The sequence below is a fragment of the Suillus subalutaceus genome (genome assembly GCF_016647625.1).
Source record: "Suillus subalutaceus strain FC151 chromosome Unknown DFJ58scaffold_175, whole genome shotgun sequence".
Classification (NCBI taxonomy): domain Eukaryota; kingdom Fungi; phylum Basidiomycota; class Agaricomycetes; order Boletales; family Suillaceae; genus Suillus; species Suillus subalutaceus.
In genome coordinates, this window is record NW_024540424.1 from 23,177 (window position 1) to 42,223 (window position 19,047).

Genomic DNA, 19,047 nt, shown 5'->3' on the forward strand with positions numbered 1-19,047 from the left:
AGGCACACTGCAGTATTACAAATACGTATGTGAAGGTGATGGAAGATGGTCTGATAGCAGGGGTCATTGAGAAGACCAGCGGTTTGATCAATGAGATTGGCGGCATAGATTATATTAATGATAAGTGCACTGGAAAGAGCTCCTCATTTGGCGAGAAGGTGGTCTATTTCAATGGTGTATTGCGTGGAGAGGAGGGCGGATTCAAATAGGGTATTAGTCTTGATGTCGTCAAGGATGTTGAAGTAATTGGAGGTGAAGCTCAGCACAACCCCGTAGCTCTTTTGCCATGCGATAGGAGAGCAGTAAGGTTTTGATCTGTCAAGGACTTAAATTCCTAGCTAATCTGGAGTCGGTGAAGGAAAACATACCAGTTCTATCCCCAGGAAGTGATCTATAGCCACCATACTCAACATCAAGTACAGTAGAAAACTGGCGAGCTCCCAGTCCTGAAAGGATGCGAATGGATAATACAAGTTATCATTATGATGATGTGCATATATATCATCCTTGAATTGCTCCAGGAAAGTTAGGCCATGTGCGTGTATCCTTGCAGCACCTTCAAAACATGTAAAATCCCCCCCCCCCCCCCGCCGCAGCTCCACCACATTGGTCCACCCTTGGTCCTATTGGATCTGAGCTCATTCTACCTAGGACTTTACCTTCCCTAGACAATTGGACTATATCCATGATTCATATCCTAGTCCCATCTTCACCTAGATCTCCGGATCCGCTCATCTGATATCCGGACGCCTCATCCAATACCCAGACCTCCGGATCCAACCTATACTCATATCCGAAGCTCAAACCTTAAATCAGCATCTATCTCCTTATGGTAATCCCCGTGACTCTGGACTTTGGTTATCTGTGTTTCCGTCTTGCTTATTGATCCTTGTACTCTGTCTCATCTCCGAGTTCATTTACTTATGTTCTGTTCATACTTACCAATATGTTTCCACATGCTCGTACATAGCATTTGTCTTCAGCTTACTGATCCTCTCAGATCCCATCCAGTATATAAACCTCTGTACAACTCCTGTAGAGTTTCCTTAGTTTGAATATCATCTTAGACTTTGCTCTTTCAACATGGACTTGCTCTCTTGCACCTTAGACTTCACTCATTCTGCTCACGGACTTCACTGGTCCATCTTAGTCTGACCTTTCCTTAGGCCTAGGGAAGGATTCCCTAGGCCAACTTTTTGGTCCTCCAGATTTATCCTTCTGTCTACATCCATGCTTAGGGATTGATTCCCTAAGCCAGAGTTTTGCCTTTCTGGCACTTCCTATCTTTCCGAGACTTCTGTCTACTTCCTGTCAACTCCATCTCTACTTAAGTGTAGTCTACCTCTGTTTGTTTCTACTCCGGACCTTGTCCATAGTAGCCTTTCCCCTCCTGTCCTAATCCTGTCCGCTCCTCTGGTCCTCCTGACTTTCAGACCTCTGGACATCATAACCTTCAGACGTCATAACCTTTGGATGATGTAACCTTCGGACCACTCCTCCTATCCTATCCTGCTTTGGACTCTGTCCCTTGCAGTCTCTCCTCTGTGTTTCCACCTAGGGAACTTACCTTGGGAAGTCTCACCTTCGGACCCAATGCAGTGGATGAAACTCCTCCGGAGTTTCCTGTACTCCTACGGAAGTTTCCCGCACTCATCCGGAAGTCCTCTAGCACTCTACTAGAGTAGCCAGCCTCCAGAAGTCCTTCGGACTTCATCAGATTCCATCTGGACTTCATTCTGAAATTAAGGGCACATACTCAGGTAAGGGGCACAGCATATGAGCTGGGTCCAAGCCCTTCAGATCTGTCAACCCTTGAGCTAGGGTCTTAACACCACCCTTATGCTTGTTGCTGTGTTTGTAGTTGTACCAGTCAATATAACGGAAGTAGGCAGTGTTGCAAATGGTGGAGGACATCTGCATAGCAGTGGTGGACCAGTGAAGCGGTAACTCGGGTTTGGAATTATGAGCCTTATCTATCATGCTCTGCTCGAGCCCAAACCCCTCCATGATAGACATGATCTCGGCCTTGAGGTTCACAGCACTTCTGTTGAGTAGGCAATCTACATTTGTCATATCCACTTTGGGAATGAGAGTCTGTAGGTTTGAATTGTAAGATGGGCAATAATACACATAACAAGACGGGACATACCCCTTCAGCATAGTGCTCAGGATCCCCCCAATCAAATCGAAATTTGCCTGATGCTTCATCTTTCAAGAATACTGTGATTCTAACCACCTTCAACTTCAACCAATTGTGCCCCCCAACAACTACAGGCCTGTACATTGTGTCAGATGTTTTGGGCGGAACAAGGCTCTTGAACTTCTTGCAGTTCATCCATGATCCAGATTTGCGAAGCGACTTTGCGACCTGAGTGTGCTCTTCAGGGCCTTGAAATATGCCATCCTCATCGATCAATATCCTAATTAGTGTCTTGATATCCGAGTTGTTCTTCACCATGTGCCCAAATTTACGCATGATAGATACATCACTTTGGCTGAAACCCACTTCAACAAGCCACCAAATGAAACTTTTGTCATTGCTGAGCTGATCAATACAGTGCACGACACCCATGATGTCTGGGACTTGCTGCGATGATTCTTCATCGGGGAGCCAATTGTTTGTGAAAATTGTGTGTCCACAACAAATGAATTCCTGCACAGCTTGAGTCAGATTGGCAGCACTGTGTGGCACTGTGTGGCACTGTGTGGCACTGTGGCTCCGCTGCACAGGAGGGGACTTCACTGTGATGCTGCAGTTGCTGTATGGTGCTGTGTGATACTGCACGTCACCTCAAATCGCACAAGGGTTTTGCTGATGATGGACTCTCCTCAATATCCTTATAGTGTGAGAATTTTTCTCTACACATATCTCGCGTTTTTCACCACTAGTGTGAGCCCCCAATGTATTGTTACTAGTGTCATCATAACATCTTGAAAAGGTGACTGCCCACATCCTCGGTGCTGCGTTCACGGCCACAGCTCCTAATGTGCCTGCTTGGAATGCAGGATTCGATGACAGCTCTTCCATTGGTGGCTTATTATATAGTGTGCTACTACCTACAGGCGCATTTGGAAAACTTCTGGTTGCTCTGGTTGCTCTCAGCACACCCAGTGCTTGTGCACCAACTATATATACATTCAGCACCAGTTTCATGGCTGTCACTCCATGGTTTGCTACAGTGCCAAGATGGGTATATATTCTTATCTCTGAAGGAATGTAAGTATCTTCAGCATCGTGAAACCCTGTGATGCTCATTATTTGTGTTGAAGTCTAATACCAGTGGCCATTGTTGGTGCCAAAACATTTTATACCACTTTTATTGACATCTTGAGTACAAGTCCCAAATATTGCAGTGTCTATTGCTAAAATGATAATTCCTCAGATATCATCAGATACTGGTCATCAGTATTTGGTGTTCTTACAGAACATGTGTTATTTCAGTGGGCCTCGTTTTCTGAGGATCAATATCCCATCACGACTTAGGCTTCATATACTCTGTTACCTAGTAGTATTCCTGCAGTCGTGGCCTTCGTGTGTGCCTGTGGAGCCCTTGTTCCATTCATGTCACAGGCTTGGTATGTAGGACCAGTTGCAAGGCATTGGAGTGGAGATGTTGGGGTGTTTGTAGGGTTTGTGGTGGGGGCTATCACATATGCATTGGCAAGGGGTTTCAAAAAATCATGGTACAAGAAGATGAGTAAATCAGATGCCTAGTAGCAGTAGTCATTTCTAAAGCAAACAGCATGTACACCGTGACGAACTGCTCTCAGTTGACGTCGAAGAGACAAGATAGATTTCGGAAATTCAAAAATTGAATGTCAGTTTACAATGGACAAATCATGTAACTCGAACATATGTGTGGCATGCAGCAGTAACTTTGTATTTGCTGTCGTGCAGCGGTCCTGGTAGTGGTGACAAAAACATGTTTGTTTTATCGAAGCAAATAGTTTTGTGGTGGAAGCTCTGAAGGGGCCAGAAAGTCAGGGCTTTAGACACTGGGGCCATCGGCAAGTCCGGCAGAGTCCAGCTGAGTTTAAACACCGCTTGATGACAAAGCTCAGCGCTCAGCTTCGCAACCTCGCAATGTGCTCAGTGCTCGCCTGCCCGCCAGAATGCAGCTGCCATTGGAATATTACTGTGTTCGTGCTCCGCCTCAAGTCTACAGCTTATGATCCACTGTCCTTCCCGTCCATATTTCTCATCTTCCTGTGTTTCCCACCCGCCCGCTCTTCTTCCTGCATACCCGTGGACTGAGCCAACCATCCTCTAGATCCACAAGCAACCAGGGGGGACTCAAGGCGGCCTCTGGTTAAAATACCTCACTGCATGGTGCCATGCCTTAGGTGAGGTCAGCAAGAAGCAGGCGCATATGATTTTTCGTCGCGCTCCTCCTTCACTCGCTCAAATTCATTGATTTGTCCCACTACTTGATTTGTTGGTTCTATTATAGAACAGCCTTCTATATGTTTCGCACTTTGATTTATCGGTTCTGTCACCTACACACTTGTCTTATGTAGCACATGTAAGCGATGTTGGCTTCGTCTGCAATCACGCGAGAGTAACAAGCCAAACGAAAGTTTCATAAGGGTCAGGAGTAAAAATAGGTAACACAAGCATCATGTGTCGGGACAGGCAGATAAGCTAGCGCAGCGCATGAAACTTGCAAGGTCAACAAATGAAATATGTGAGTGTTACAGTTGGATGCCCCTGGAGCGAGGTCAACAGGTTGCTGATATCCAGGTCAGGTGACAGGATGACTGACTTGGTGGTACACTGCTGACATAGATCGTGTCAACGCGTCAGTACCTCTGGCTTATGGTGGTGACAGACTCTCGGAGATCGCGGTGGCTGTGATCATGCTGCTTACGTGGTATGTCGGCCAATGATGACCGTTTGAAACAAACCAAATGCCCTGGCTTCAGATCCAGAGTCCGCCCGAGACTAGTTGGCCGTCCATTTCCTGGATGTCCTCGGCTGAAACAAAGCAAATGCCCCAGAGTCCGCTCCACGCTCCAGACTTTGATTCATTTCCTGGATGTCCTCCTACATCTGGTTAGACCATGACAAAAAGCAAAGTTTCGAAATGCATAGACATAATTCTGACCCTACACTCATACCTCGCTTCGGGGTAGAATACCAACTGTCAGAGATATGTTCACTGAATCGTGCCGCGTCGTTCCCAACTTGAAGCTTTGAAGAATTGGGGACGAAACAGATCGAGAAGCTCGATTGATCATGCTGTTTTCATATATGCGGCATATGATCTTATTCGTCACGGTAATCGGATCCCATTCACTTTACTTCCGAGTCCGCTAGCTAACGACATTTAGTAATAGGAATAGGCACCCAACTGCATCTGTTACTTTCTCACTGACGCCGTTGCACATCGAGCGACCAAACTGAAACAGGTCGATTACTACTCACGCAATGCAGTCTTACGCAGCGGAGCAGAAACTGCCTGAGGACAGGTCCGTTGAACTGCCATTCCAGACCCAGTGTGTCCTCTGATGTGAACATTTCACTGGCAGGGATGATAGAGTGGAGGACAGTCGCAATCACATAGGATTCCTCAGACGTACCACTCAGTTACTTTCTCGGTATGGAATTGAAACTCGTGGGTGAGTGAGATGGAGATGTTGTGATACCTGTCTTAGCATTTTTACTGATCCTTGGATTAGCATCGTGCCGGTGCCAGCAGAGGAACGTCTCGAGACTCGGTGGTACCAGTTGTTTTTCGTTTGGTTCTCCTCTTGCATGAATCTCTTGTCGTACGGTTTCAGTACTGTCCTAATTCTGGCACTATTCTCTAATTCACCTAACACCTGCAGATTCAGCACTGGCACTGCTGGCCCTGCATTTTTTTCCATGGGAGTTCGCGACTCCTTAGCTATTATCATCGTCGTTAACCTAGTGTGAGTCAACAGCTCACAAAATCTCGATCTGCAGCGATTGACCTTCGGCTAGATGTTGTTTATTGCCAGGATTCTTGTGAGTTTTACTATTCTTCTGCGCATTTTCAGGGATTTCATATTGCGCTAGTGCTGTTTTCGGGCCAAAGCTTGGCATGCGAGCCATGGTGCAAGCAAGGTTCTCATGGGGGTGAGTTATTTTCCCGATTGCCAGTATCATTCTCTGATACATATCAAGATATTTCGGTGCCATCATACCGGCCGTCTTGAATGCTTTCTCCTTGGAAGGCTTCCTTATTCTGAACTGCATTATTGGCGGACAAACGATAGCTAGCTTGTCTTCTCAACTTAATGATACTCTTGGTATCGTTATCCTTGGTATCGTATCTCTTATAGTATGTCGGAATTCCTCCTGCTGCACCAAAGTTGACAGATCTCAAGGTCACTTTCTGTGGATACCGCGTTATCCATTGGTGGGACCACTCCAACACCAATTATCCAGAATTCTGACGGAATATTGATTCATAGGTACGAAAGTGTTGCCTGGATCCCGAATGTAATTGCTTTTATCGCCATGCTGGCTGTCGGTTATCCACAACTACACGAAAACCTATCGGCCCCTGTCCCTCCAGCAACACCTGCTAATGTCATATCTTTTGCATCCTTTCTAGCATCTAACATTATCGGCTGGTGTCCAATGATCTCTGACTATGGCATATACCATAGCCCTGATGCTTCTTCGTGAGCTTTCCCGGGCTATCACCAGGGCTCTCCTTGACATTCCGATAGTGCCAGAATTTTTATCTACACATATCTTGGGTTCTTCGTGTCTAATGTGAGTCATTTATGTCGGTATCAGTTGCATCTTAACAATTTTATTTTGAAAAGGTGACTGGTCAGGCTCTGGGTGCAGCATTCGCAGCAGCAGCTCCGAGCGTGCCTGCTTGGAATGCAGGATTCGATGACAGCTCTTCCGTCGGTGGTTTGTTACACAGCGTCTTGTTACCTACAGGTGCATTTGGAAAAATCCTGACTGCTTTGGTCGCTCTCAGCATATCCAGTGCCTGTGCACCAACGATGTATACGTTCAGCACCAGTTTCATGGCTATTGCTACGTGGTTTTCTACGGTGCCCAGATGGGTATTTGTCCTCATCTCGGAAGGAATGTGAGTGTTATCAAGTGGATGTAAACCTCGGAGATGCTCATAATTTGGATTCAAGCCTGATACCAGTGGCCATTATTGGTGCCAAAAGGTTTTACGCTACCTTTGTCGACATCCTTAGTACAAGTTCCAAATATCAGTGTCTATTGTTAGCGCTAACATGCTGATCTTAGACATCGTTGGATATTGGTCATCAATATTCTGTGCGATAATACTCACAGAGCATATGTTATTCCGACGAGCCTCATTTTCCGACGATCAATATCCCATCTCGACTTGGGCTTCATATGCTCTCTTGCCTAGCAGTATTCCCGCAGTAGTGGCCTTCGTGTGCGCGGCTGGAGCTCTTGTTCCATTCATGTCACAGGCTTGGTATGTAGGACCAGTAGCGAGGCAGGGCAGTGGAGACGTTGGTGTGTTCGTAGGGTTTGTGGTGGGAGCTATCGTCTATGCGTTGGCGAGAAGTTTCGAGAAAATACTGTACAGAAAGATGTACTAGTACTTACATCAACATGTGCGTGAGTTGCCTTTGACTGCCTTTTGACATTGCAACTGATAAGAGACAAGTTATTTTTGGATCCGTGCCAACTCCGAGGCTTCGATCCTTCTAGAAACTTGAATATTCGATGACGACATATATGACCTAGATTTACTTACCCCACACTTGATCAAGACTGCTGCCGCTGCGATATTTTGAGCCGCTTGGGAGTACACGGACCAGCGAAATCACGGGTATGATAGGAGCCCTTTGGGAAGAGGGTCACCGCAAAATGTGGTATCTCCGCATCGATATAGAACAGCACATTAATGGTACTCTCCAATAGCCCTCCATAATATCGATGTCACGACCTCTGCCTGCACGCCCACCTTCGATGTCATTGTCAAACGCGGGCCATGAACAGACACTTGCAATGACAGCCTGAGTGAGGGTCAGGCGTACACGAGAATGGGACGCCGGTACAGGGAAAAATGGTGTGTGGGCACGAATCTACGAGCTCTCGAGGCGCCCGATGAAACACTACGTCTTTCAGCTTGAGCTCGATGCCGGTCATCCTCCATTTTGGTGCGGGTGGTGCTAGGTACTTTACAGCATGGCTGTCGTTTTACTTACCGTGATATCTGAGGAGGAGTGACTGCCTTCGGTTGCCTGGCACGGGGGTGTCTTCTCTTGGAGGCTACCGTTGTCACAAGGAATCATCAGCGCGTTCATTTGCTTGTTCGCTGATGTGCAACCTTGTACACGATTCGACCGCTAAGGTGGATAATGTACGTGCAATGGATGGAGAACATGACATCGAGGAGTGGACATCCGAGTCATTGCGGCAGTGTGTTAGCACCGCCTGATACAGTGCTTGTAGCCTGTCGTTGTGATGTGGATCTATTTCGTTTGAGCCAAAAGAAATGGCCGCTTTATTTTAGAAAGGAATGGATGTCGCCAGAATAGAAGACACTAAAACGTTGCATGCATAGTATGTATCGTGTCAGTATGTCATCTCAGGGAGATCCAGTTCAAAAGTTCGCGCACGAGCTCGTGGCTTGTACTATATTTATGTTACTGAGGGGATCTGGTAGATCATATGTGGCGTGACGTGTGTATGTAATATGACGAAACCTCCAGAGTCCGAGACTTTACTAAGCCCCAGAGTGTCCATTCCCTGGATGTCCTCGGCTGAAACAAACTAGATGCCCTAGGCTCTGGTCCTGGATGTCCTTCTACTACTAGTACGTCTTCTTTCTCGGGTTAGCCTAGACCGCGACACAAAGCAAAGTCTCGAAATGCATAAACATAATCCTAATCCTACACTCCGTACCTCGCTTCGGGGTAGAATACCAACTACTATCAGAGATATGTTCACCGAATCATGCCGCGTCATTCCCAACTTGAAGCTTTGAAGGCTTGGGGACGAAACAGATCGAGAAGCTTGATTGATCATGCTGTTTTGATATATGCGGCATATAATCCTATTCGTCACGGACTCACGGTAATCGGATCCCATTTCCTTTACTTTCGCTAGCTAACGATATTTAGTAATAGGAATGGGCACCCAACTTCATCTATTACTTTCTCACTGACGCCGTTGCACATCGATCGACCAAACTGAAACAGGTCAATTACTTACTCACGCAATGCAGTCTTACGCGGCGGAGGAGAAACAGGACAGGTCCGTTGAACTGCCATTCCACACCTAGTGTGTCCTCTGATGAGCATATCAGGGATGATAGTGTGGAGGACAGTCGCAATCACATAGGATTCCTCAGACGTGCCACTCAGTTACTTTCTCGGTATGGAATTGAAACTCATGGGTGAGTGAGATGGAGATGTTGTGATACATTTTACTGATTTTTTGATCAGCATCGTGCCGGTGCCAACAGAGGAACGTCTCGAGACTCGGTGGTACCAGTTGTTTTTCATTTGGTTTTCCTCTTCCATGAATATCTTGTCGTATGTTTTCAGTGTTATCTTAATTCTGGCGCTATCCCCTAATCCACTCAACTCCAGATCCAGCACCGGCGCTGCTGGCCCTGCATTTTTTTCCCTGGGAGTTCGCGACTCCATAGCTATCATCGTCATCGTTAACCTAGTGTAAGTCAATAGTTCACGAAATCTCGATCTGCAGCGATTGACCTTCAGCTAGATGCTGTTTATCGCCAGGATTATTGTGGGTTTTGCTATTCCTCTCTGCGCATTTCCAGGGACCCCATAATGCGCTAGTGCCATTTTCGGGCCAAAGCTTGGCATGCGAGCTATGGTGCAAGCAAGGTTCTCATGGGGGCGAGTTATTTTTCCGATTGCCAGTATCATTCCCTGACCGATACCAAGGTATTTCGGTGCCATCATACCGGCCGTCTTGAATGTTATCACATCCGAAGGCTTCCTTATTCTGAACTGCATTATTGGCGGACAAACGATAGCTAGCTTGTCTCCTCAACTTAATGATACTCTTGGTATCGTCATCATTGGTATCACATCTCTTGTGGTACGTTGGAATTCCTCCTGCTGCACTAAAAATGACAGGTTTCAAGGTCACTTTCTGTGGATACCGCGTTATCCATTGGTAGGATCACTCCAACATCAATCATCCAGAATTCTAACGGAATATTGATTCATAGGTACGAAAGTGTTGCCTGGATCCCGAATGTAATTGCTTTTATCGCCATGCTGGCTATCGGTTATCCACAACTACGCGAAAACCTATCGGCTCCTGTCCCTCCAGCAACACCTGCTAATGTCATATCTTTTGCATCCTTTCTCGCATCTAATATGATCAGCTGGAGTACCATGATCTCTGACTATGGCATATACCATAGCCCTGATGCTTCTTCGTGAGCTTTCCCGGGCTATCACCAGGGCTCTCCTTGACATTCCGATAGTGCCAGAATTTTTATCTACACATATCTTGGGTTCTTCGTGTCTAGTGTAAGCCATTTATGTTGGTATCAGTTGTACCTTGACAATTTTCTTTTGTAAAGGTGACTGGTCAGGCTCTGGGTGCCGCATTCGCAGCAGCAGCTCCGAGCGTGCCTGCTTGGAATGCAGGATTCGATGATAGCTCTTCCATCGGTGGCTTGTTGCACAGCGTCTTGTTACCTACAGGCGCATTTGGAGAAATCCTGACTGCTTTGGTCGCTCTCAGCGTAACCAGTGCCTGTGCACCAACGATGTATACGTTCAGCACCAGTTTCATGGCTATTGCTGCGTGGTTTGGTGCGGTTCCCAGATGGGTATATATCCTCGTCTCAGAGGGAATGTGAGTGTCATCAAATGGATACAAGCCTCGGGGATGCTCATGATTTGGGTTCAAGCCTGATACCAGTGGCCATTATTGGTGCCAAAAGGTTTTATGCTACCTTTGTCGACATCCTTAGTACAAGTCCCAAATACCGGTGTCTATTGTTTGCGCTAACATGCTGATCTCTCAGACATCATTGGATATTGGTCATCAGCATTCTCTGCGATAGTACTCACAGAGCATGTGTTATTTCGGCGAGCCTCGTTTTCTGAGGATCAATATCCCATCTCGACTTGGGATTCGTATACTCTTTTGCCTAGTGGTATTCCTGCGGTCGTGGCCTTCGTGTGCGCGTGTGGAGCTCTTGTTCCGTTCATGTCACAGGCTTGGTATGTAGGATCAGTTGCGAGGCAGGGCAGTGGAGATGTTGGTGTGTTCGTAGGGTTTGTTGTGGGAGCTATCACCTATGCGTTGGCGAGGAGTTTCGAGAAAATACTGTACAAGAAGATGGGTAAAAATGCTCACTAGTACTTATATCGACGTGTACATGAATTGTATTTGATTAGAGACAAGTTATTTTTTGATTGGTGCCAACTCTGAGGCCTCGATCCTTCTGTCAATTTGAATATTCGATGACGACGACGACGACGACGACGACGAATATCTGACCTGGATATACTTACACCACACTTGATCATGTAATCGCACATGACGTGATGGCGGCGACTGCTGCCGTTGCGAATTTTTGAGCTACTTATAAGTACACGGATCGGCGAAATCACGGGTATGATGGGAACCCATTGGGAACAGGATTATCGCAAAATGTGGTATCTCCGCATCGATGTAGAACACCGTATTAATGGTACTCTCCAATAGCCAGACTCTACAATGTCGGTGTCACGACCTGTGCCTACTGACCTTCGCTGTCGTTGTCAAACGACCATGAACAGACACTTGCAATACTAACAGCGTCAGGCGTGCACGAGAAGGGGGCGCTGGTACAGGAGGAAACGGGGGGGCGGGCACAAAGCTGTGAGCTGTCGAAGCATTCGATAAAATGGCGCGCGTCAACTTGAGCTCGATGCCGGTAATCCTCCATTTTGGTGCGGGTGGCGCTAGGTGGCTTGTACAGCAGGATGCTGTGTTTACGTTACTGTTGAAACCTGAGGAGGTCCGGTAGATCATATGTGGCGTGACGTGTGTAGTATGACGAGATACGCACATAGCCTTATGGAGAGCTGCCACAGACGCCGGTAGCAGGATTGTTAGACAGAGAGGCACCCGACCTATATACGGTAACCAGCCTGGCTCGCATGCGGCATATGCTGTGGTAGCCAAAAGTTACTTAGCATAACTGCCAGGCAGTGTGTAAAGCATAGCCTAGTGCAGCGAGCCTTGTCCGTCCTGAGCCTATGAGTCTCGTCTGCTCATAGTCAGCAAGCGGTTGAGCTCTCTAGTCATTTGCAATTGCTCTAAACCTACTGTGCAATAGGTTGACCACCGATCGAGTCGCATGCAATAACCAGCAGACGTCGCAAACGACAATTTCTTCAATACGCACCAATCAATCTAGCGCATCTGTCGAACGATCACAAGTTACTAGATCAGGCTGTTGGACTCAATGAGGATTCCACGAAAAGAGGGAGAACCTTGAGATACAGAGAACGACTATCCGAGTATATTAAATTACACCTTCCTGAGTGATCGTGTAATGTCCAGTGGCTGGTTCCCGTCTGAGTGTCAAGGTGGTACACTCAGGAAGCTGGGCGAGATCTTGTTCCCAGATCGAATCGGTGCAAATGGCACCTTGTAAGACTGAGGTCTCTTGATGGTCCGACGAGATATAGGCGCGAATAATCGGAGCAAACTTGGCCTTGACTACACTGCCGTCTCTGTTTTGCACTGTGAGTACTCTGGAGGGAAATGAAAAGAAGATGACATACTCAACGTCCTTGAAGTAGAGCACCGGCTTGGGCTTTGAGTCTCCCGGGTTCATAGTGCCTGGGTGAGATGCATTGAGGCGAGAAAGAGCAAGAAACTGGGAGTCACAAACTTATTGCAATGTCCTGAACAAATCCAGTCTCGTTGATGGCCTCCAGGTAACCAGGGAGTCCATGCTTAGGGACCTACACAATTTATTTGTGAGCTGTCAGGATTATGACTGACAACAGATAGGCTTACAGAAAACGAAAACTCGAAGCCGTCATACGTCTGGGTCAAGGTGGTTTGTTTGCCGTTCTGCATGATACCTTGCGTTTATGCTAGGAATTTCAGAGTAGATGGGAGCCTCTCACATCGATCTGGGTGTGAGTTCCAGTGTCAACTACGTTCCCATCCTTGATCTGCACTCGAGAGAAAGCAAGTCTATAAGTTGAACGAGTCCAGTTTATGAGCATGATTTGGGTCCCGTACCAAACAGACACTTACTGATTCGTGTAGGTCACGCGCATGCTGTACCGACCTGAGACGAGGGGTCATAGGTAAGTTTACAAGTGAGGCGGACAACACTCACCCATCTCTCCGAATGAGGTAGTCCTGAAATATTGCAAGAGTTAGAGTCATCGAAGCAAAAGCGGGAATCCTGACCTCCAAATAACAGGAAACGACTTATGGTAGATACACTCCATGTCGCTATGGAACATGAGCACAAGCGTCGCCTCCTTGCCAAGATCATCACTGAGACAGCCGTGTCAGAATTAATGAGGGCAGCGCAGCGACACTCACGTCTGAAAGGTTAAGTCTCTGACGAAGGCGGATGCCATTGCTTGAGGTTGAGTGATTATCGAAATACTTCGAGTTCTTGAGTCAGAGACTCAGAAAGGTCTTTATATGTTTCGGGTCGGCGGTCAGAGGCTGTATCTATTCCCTGGTTATATGGGGCCTTTTCTGTACCTTCGTATCTTCTGCAGAACCTTGACCTAGTTAGTACTACTTAGATGCATTACACCACCCCTTACCTGCTTGCTTGGCCAAAAGCAGCCCCTTCTTAGCGGGCCTTCCCATCTTCGTACCTGCCGCTGGGGATGCATTATACCCTCCCCTTACATCGGTTAGTTATCTATCCAGTTTCCCCTTAGCCTTTCCTTATAAGCCAATAGAGACTTGAGAACTCCGTCTCGTCTTCGACGTCCGAGCGCTGCCAGCCTAAAAAGACTTTCCTTGGTTGGTATATAGCCAGTGGCAGCTCCTCCTTGATCCTCTCCACCACCTTCAATCGGAAGCTCGGAACCGCCGTTGGTACCACGTTCAGGTGCATAATGCCGCTCGTGGACGCCACATCATTGACAGTCTTGCCTGCCTCACCGTTCCTGTTCCTCAATCCTTTTCGGATTTCATGTTGCCTGGGTTTTGCCGCAAACAATAAAATGAGTGGGACAAGAGGGGACAGCACTCCTCATTTGAACGGTGGGGTTACTACCAAGATCCAAGGCTGGGTCTACACGAAATCGGTAGGAATGAGACGACATGATATGACAGAAAGAGACTTGAACGATCGACGTTGTAAACCCACACCGAGTATAGTGAGCTTCGACAGTACTAACCTGAGAGACTCTACTATGTGCTGCCAGTGGATCTGCATGTAGTAGAAATGCGATGTGATGAAGTTAACGTCCAAACCTAAGCTTGATTTACATAACTTAACTTAACTTAAACTTTAGTCCGACTTGAACATCCCTTCCAGGCACCCACTGCAGAAGTCGGCAGTCACGCAAATGTCACATAGGCTGGTTTCAAAGTCAACTCGTCAGTCAAGCAAGAGCGCAAGGTCAGCTGTACTTGCTCGCTCACGCTGAATACTGACAAACCAGTCAGTATTCGGAGTGAGCAAGCAAGTACAGTATTTACTAGTAGATATGTCTAAGTATGAGGGTAGCCATTATTAGTGCTGTGGTTGTAAAATTGAGGTAGATGAGGGAGACCATGTAGATTGCATGGATGCTGAGGTTGTCTATGTAAGTTCGATAATGCAATATTGGGACCGCCGGATGGCGCATTGTAGAGAGGTCCTGTTGATGATGGCATCATGCTGCACATGCAGTGGTTGAATTCTTCGAACGTGTTTTTCCTGTCTGGAAGAGTGCAGAAAAACATAGTTTGTTAGTAAAGTGATGATTTTCGGTGTCAGCAAGGAACTCTTTGATTCTCACCCTGGGTTCCTCGACCACCCCACCTCTCGACTTGCGAATCGCGGCGGACCAGCTCCATGACCAGCAGTGCACTGTGCTGCACCCAGCACCAGTTGGCAGCAAAGTGGGTATGTGCAGTTTGAAACTCCGTCATGACACATATCGGCAGGTGACATTTCTGAGTGACTTCAGCATTTTCAACTATCTCACTCGATTCTGCTTCAATCATGGTCGTTCAACCTCATAATGAGTTATATATATTAGAGAGAGAATGATATCTACGAAGTAGCTAGAAATACGAGTTTTGCGAAAGTGTCGACTTCTGTGGGGTGCGATAGTAACATTCACACGGCTGATCAGAGCTTAATCTTAAATTTGTGTCACTTCGACCTTATGCCATGAGATACCGATGCCCTCACATCGTCTTGCGCAGCTATGTTTTCTCTCGGACCACACCATGTCTTCCTCGCTGGCACAAAAGAGTCCATCTTCGGTCTCATCTTATCCTAAGCGTTTAGCCTTGGGAGCGTTGTTCTCCAGAACGCTGCCAAGCTATAGTGGTGAGTATCCAGTAGGAGTTCGTGATGTCGAACAGTCGATACTTTGGAAACTTCAAGCATAAATTCTATGCTAGATGCGGAGGCAGGTCTTTCAGTGAACATCTGGATGTCATTCATAAATTACGATTGATATTGTGATGTTCACTCTGTTCTACCCTGCAACCACGGTCACCTCATTACACAAGCCGTCAAGCCATTTGGTTTCCGAAGCTGGTATGTAGACCTCTGCTGCCAAAAATCTATGACTGACGTCAGGCCAGATTGTACCAGACGGCCTGACGATCACTTTCTCAAGATGGCCAAGCACACGCCTAACTGTGTCTACAGAATATATATATAGCGTGTCTGACCATACCATATTTGCTCACTCGCTTTTGTTTCAGATCCAATTGCTGATGCAGCTATCTGGGGTACAGCTTTTTCTGAGATCGACAATGCGCCATCGATACCATCCTATCTGAGTAAATGACCAGTCATGGAGTTGGCTGCTCACGCCTGACGTATGTAAGTAAGATTTTTGGGCATGGAATAGCTTGTCTCGATTGCTGATCATATAACTGTAGTCCGCATTTTGTGGCGAGATGGCTTCACGTGGCTATGTCGTAGTTGCAATTGAACATCGATATGGCACTGGCCCCAACTCTCGTATTACTACCGAGAGCGGAATCCTAATAGACTGTTGTTGATTGGACTGGTCAAAATTATAGTACGCCAAGTTCCTAAGAATAACCATTTCAGTGTTGCTCACTCGTCGAAGCTGGGTAGATCTGGACGAAGAGCCGAAAAACGATATCAGTCTTCGGCATATTCACCTTGAAGTCCGTAAAGCGGAATTAGAGCAGGTTACCAGGGCCGACAATCGCATTTCTCAAGGGCAACAAGTACGGAGCTAGGATTGGGCGCCTTAGACCAGCGTAGATCCCTCAAGCTCAATTATGGCGGCTCATTCGTTCAGTGGTAGCTTGGCTGAGCCTTTTTTTAACCCAGGGCATTTGGCTGCCGCCGCCTATAGCCGACTCGTCCGTGTGATTGTCTTTGACCCGGTCACACACGATGTGATTGAGTATAACGAATTCTCGACAATCAGCTGATCGCTTTTCAGGGCTTGCTACTTTAAGAGGACAAATATCTACTCCCCTGCTGACCATCGATTCAGAAGAGCCCTCACTTGGAGCTGAGATTACTGTACTGGAGGAACTTCGAGGAAGTGACCGCAACGGCTTCTGCCTGTCACACACTCCTTTTGCGTAGGTATAAAGATCTTTCTGATGTCATTGATCCCGACGTTTCCCGAAGGTGGTGCAACGATGTATTTCTGATCCTTCCAGATTATGTCGATGATCCGGCTTGTAGGGCTTGCAGCCAATCCGCTCTGCGTAATTGAGTCGACGATCGATACTGTCGTCTATAAAGTGGGACTGACGATGCACAAACACGGCCGTGCTGTGGCGTCAGGAGGGCTTTGTAATATTGGAAGATCAAGCTGAACTACATTAATGAACTTATCAAGTCAAGCCAAACGTTCGTTACCGATGTGAATACAATTGCCATGATGCTACATAGGGTATACAAACGAATTGCTAGCCAGCCCATAAATATGAAAGTACTTACGTATAATACATGCTACCGGAAGTGTTCAAACCATGAATATTGAATCTCTTGTCGCCTGTGACCACCTAATTTGACCTCCTCCTGTGCCCTTGTCTTCCCCTCTGCAACCTAACCATATTACTTGCATCAATCATCCTCCGAAGTTGAGCCATAAGATCCTTTGCCAGGAAGACAGTCCCGTTGTCCTCCTCATAGCGTATCCGGTCTTCATCAAGAAGCTCAAGAACACGAATGTCCTCGGGGGATACGCGTAGGTCATGCGAATACCGAAAGATGGACACAAATTCGTGTCGAAAGACGATAACCCCTAGAGATTCTCGTGATGTCTCGGATTGGATTGGATGCACTATGTAGATCATAGACAATTGTATCAGGCTACAATCAGGTATTATGGATAGTGACAACCCACGTTGGACTAGACATATATCTCCCTTTACGCGCGCGAACGCGAAACGTGGATCCGTTTCAAGATGTACTTGTGTCAATATTGATGGAGTGGCAAAGGTTATTGATGGCGACTGCCGAATGTGCGCATCGGCATTGTACGTGAGTGTAGCAGTAGTCATGGACAATGGACAATGTTAATGACCGTTGAACAATGGAATGGACAGGAATCTGGATCCGCAAGAGGAGTGGGGAAGGGTCGCAGCGAAGAAAGCAAGGAATGCATTGTTGGAGATCCTTTATAGGCCGAAGAATACGCTTTGTACCTACATGCTCCGACAATGAGGAAATAACCTCAAAGCGGTGAGGTTTCAAACAGTGGCCTATTTATGATCGGTGTCCTATTTATGGCAGCCGCAAGGCCTGGAGCCAAGAGCACTTCGGGAACCTGCTGCTGGGGCACGGGACCAACCTGTATCTCGGTTATGAGCCTGGAACAGGCATATAGACAGAGATAAGAGTGAAAGCTGGAGTATTCTGTCAATTTTTGGCTCCATCGCAGTATTGAGTTGGCATAAGAAGCGCTGAAAAGTCGTGTATCATGATAGATGAGATCCACGAGATTTCAAACAGCCGCACATGTCCCATACAGTTGTCCGTCATCCATGCGTCCGAGTCACCGCTAGCGGCTAGGCCCTCCAGTGGTGACGGTAGAGTGTTAAGGTTCCGTTGCCTATCGGAATTCGGAATTTGATAATGTCTCCCATTTAGTCAGATCTCTGCTTACTAGTACTAGTACTACTTACTAGTGACTCGCTGAAAAGGGTGGACCTTTGTTTATCTCTTACGACCAGCGTAAATACTATACCATCGGCATCTAACCTGGATGACCAACCCTCAGCGCTCAGCGGCAGGCTGTGCACCGCCTGTCCAAAACAATAAACCGATTAGAACCCTGATACTTGCTCTGTAAGATTTACTTCTATCTCAACTTCTCTGAGCCTAGGCTGCACTATGAGCAGGTACGACATTGATGGCGGGAAATACACATATGGATGACTGGAGTTTCAGATAGTGACTGACTCGCGAGTCGCGCAGTCCGGACGGGCGTCAGGCTTTCAAGTGTTGCTCAATAGTAAATCCTGAGCCCAGCCTGTGGCAAGGAGGTGCGCAGCTGCCGCAGCATGACTCCCATTTTACACTAACACGGCAAAACGGAAGACTCCCAGAGATATATCTGATAGTCCGAGTCAGTTGCAATTTCAAATTTTCGTCTCCAAAGTAGTATCGGCTGGACCGGTAGTAACCACTAGTCACACTGGCAAGTCCAAGTATTGACTAGCAACAGGCAATACATCCACACCCTTTAACTTGGTGTATTAAAACACCTGCTAAGGGTGGATATGTGCTCCGAGCACTTCGTGGAGTACATGAGTCATTGCATGTCATGGTCATGGTCCCTCCAAGAATTCGAAGAACTTCTACTGGCCATGCGGCCGGACTTTCTAGAATCTCGGGGTAGATTTACGCCCCGAACACCACGGAGACTGCTTAAATGTCG

At 47.0% G+C, this 19,047-nt stretch overlaps 8 protein-coding genes across 8 annotated transcripts; 5 read left to right on the plus strand and 3 right to left on the minus strand.

The window, feature by feature from the left end:
• Positions 1 to 1,836: 1,836 nt before the first annotated feature.
• DFJ58DRAFT_634831 (uncharacterized protein) lies at positions 1,837 to 2,518 on the minus strand (the record flags this gene model as incomplete). The annotated part of the gene is made up of 2 exons (XM_041381261.1): positions 1,837 to 2,094; positions 2,150 to 2,518. Coding segments are annotated over 2 exons (627 nt in total), but the record flags the coding sequence as incomplete, so codon positions are not given.
• Positions 2,519 to 2,573: 55 nt separating this feature from the next.
• On the plus strand, positions 2,574 to 4,515 carry DFJ58DRAFT_908293 (uncharacterized protein; the record flags this gene model as incomplete). The annotated part of the gene is made up of 6 exons (XM_041395101.1): positions 2,574 to 2,630; positions 2,940 to 3,217; positions 3,271 to 3,332; positions 3,384 to 3,430; positions 3,485 to 3,630; positions 4,350 to 4,515. 6 exons carry the CDS (start codon positions 2,574 to 2,576, stop codon positions 4,372 to 4,374), a joined length of 615 nt encoding a protein of 204 aa, XP_041237570.1. The 3' UTR covers positions 4,375 to 4,515.
• A 913-nt stretch (positions 4,516 to 5,428) lies between these two features.
• DFJ58DRAFT_718883 (purine-cytosine permease) lies at positions 5,429 to 7,572 on the plus strand (the record flags this gene model as incomplete). Its single annotated transcript, XM_041384542.1, has 11 exons — positions 5,429 to 5,469; positions 5,680 to 5,769; positions 5,830 to 5,913; positions 6,041 to 6,100; positions 6,149 to 6,305; positions 6,352 to 6,383; positions 6,439 to 6,651; positions 6,700 to 6,745; positions 6,799 to 7,076; positions 7,132 to 7,193; positions 7,247 to 7,572. The coding sequence occupies 11 exons, from the start codon at positions 5,429 to 5,431 to the stop codon at positions 7,570 to 7,572; spliced, it is 1,389 nt and encodes a 462-aa protein (XP_041237571.1).
• Positions 7,573 to 9,253: 1,681 nt separating this feature from the next.
• On the plus strand, positions 9,254 to 11,398 carry DFJ58DRAFT_146835 (permease for cytosine/purines, uracil, thiamine, allantoin-domain-containing protein). The gene is made up of 11 exons (XM_041378879.1): positions 9,254 to 9,377; positions 9,427 to 9,516; positions 9,574 to 9,657; positions 9,710 to 9,733; positions 9,787 to 9,846; positions 9,895 to 10,051; positions 10,098 to 10,129; positions 10,185 to 10,397; positions 10,446 to 10,491; positions 10,545 to 10,822; positions 10,878 to 11,398. The coding sequence occupies exons 2-11, from the start codon at positions 9,503 to 9,505 to the stop codon at positions 10,984 to 10,986; spliced, it is 1,017 nt and encodes a 338-aa protein (XP_041237572.1). The 5' UTR covers positions 9,254 to 9,377; positions 9,427 to 9,502; the 3' UTR covers positions 10,987 to 11,398.
• A 1,087-nt stretch (positions 11,399 to 12,485) lies between these two features.
• Positions 12,486 to 13,566, minus strand: DFJ58DRAFT_734407 (uncharacterized protein; the record flags this gene model as incomplete). Its single annotated transcript, XM_041386479.1, has 9 exons — positions 12,486 to 12,696; positions 12,748 to 12,805; positions 12,858 to 12,930; positions 12,986 to 13,042; positions 13,099 to 13,168; positions 13,232 to 13,265; positions 13,317 to 13,339; positions 13,391 to 13,480; positions 13,529 to 13,566. The coding sequence occupies 9 exons, from the start codon at positions 13,564 to 13,566 to the stop codon at positions 12,486 to 12,488; spliced, it is 654 nt and encodes a 217-aa protein (XP_041237573.1).
• A 495-nt stretch (positions 13,567 to 14,061) lies between these two features.
• On the plus strand, positions 14,062 to 15,441 carry DFJ58DRAFT_846502 (uncharacterized protein; the record flags this gene model as incomplete). Its single annotated transcript, XM_041393317.1, has 6 exons — positions 14,062 to 14,325; positions 14,529 to 14,570; positions 14,689 to 14,757; positions 14,805 to 14,901; positions 14,931 to 15,059; positions 15,365 to 15,441. 6 exons carry the CDS (start codon positions 14,062 to 14,064, stop codon positions 15,439 to 15,441), a joined length of 678 nt encoding a protein of 225 aa, XP_041237574.1.
• A 515-nt stretch (positions 15,442 to 15,956) lies between these two features.
• Positions 15,957 to 16,384, plus strand: DFJ58DRAFT_668931 (uncharacterized protein; the record flags this gene model as incomplete). The annotated part of the gene is made up of 3 exons (XM_041382745.1): positions 15,957 to 15,995; positions 16,055 to 16,172; positions 16,230 to 16,384. The coding sequence occupies 3 exons, from the start codon at positions 15,957 to 15,959 to the stop codon at positions 16,382 to 16,384; spliced, it is 312 nt and encodes a 103-aa protein (XP_041237575.1).
• A 519-nt stretch (positions 16,385 to 16,903) lies between these two features.
• DFJ58DRAFT_147009 (uncharacterized protein) lies at positions 16,904 to 17,847 on the minus strand. The gene is made up of 2 exons (XM_041378880.1): positions 17,512 to 17,847; positions 16,904 to 17,448 (listed from the first exon to the last, which is right to left on the minus strand). The coding sequence occupies exons 1-2, from the start codon at positions 17,666 to 17,668 to the stop codon at positions 17,168 to 17,170; spliced, it is 438 nt and encodes a 145-aa protein (XP_041237576.1). The 5' UTR covers positions 17,669 to 17,847; the 3' UTR covers positions 16,904 to 17,167.
• Positions 17,848 to 19,047: the final 1,200 nt, after the last annotated feature.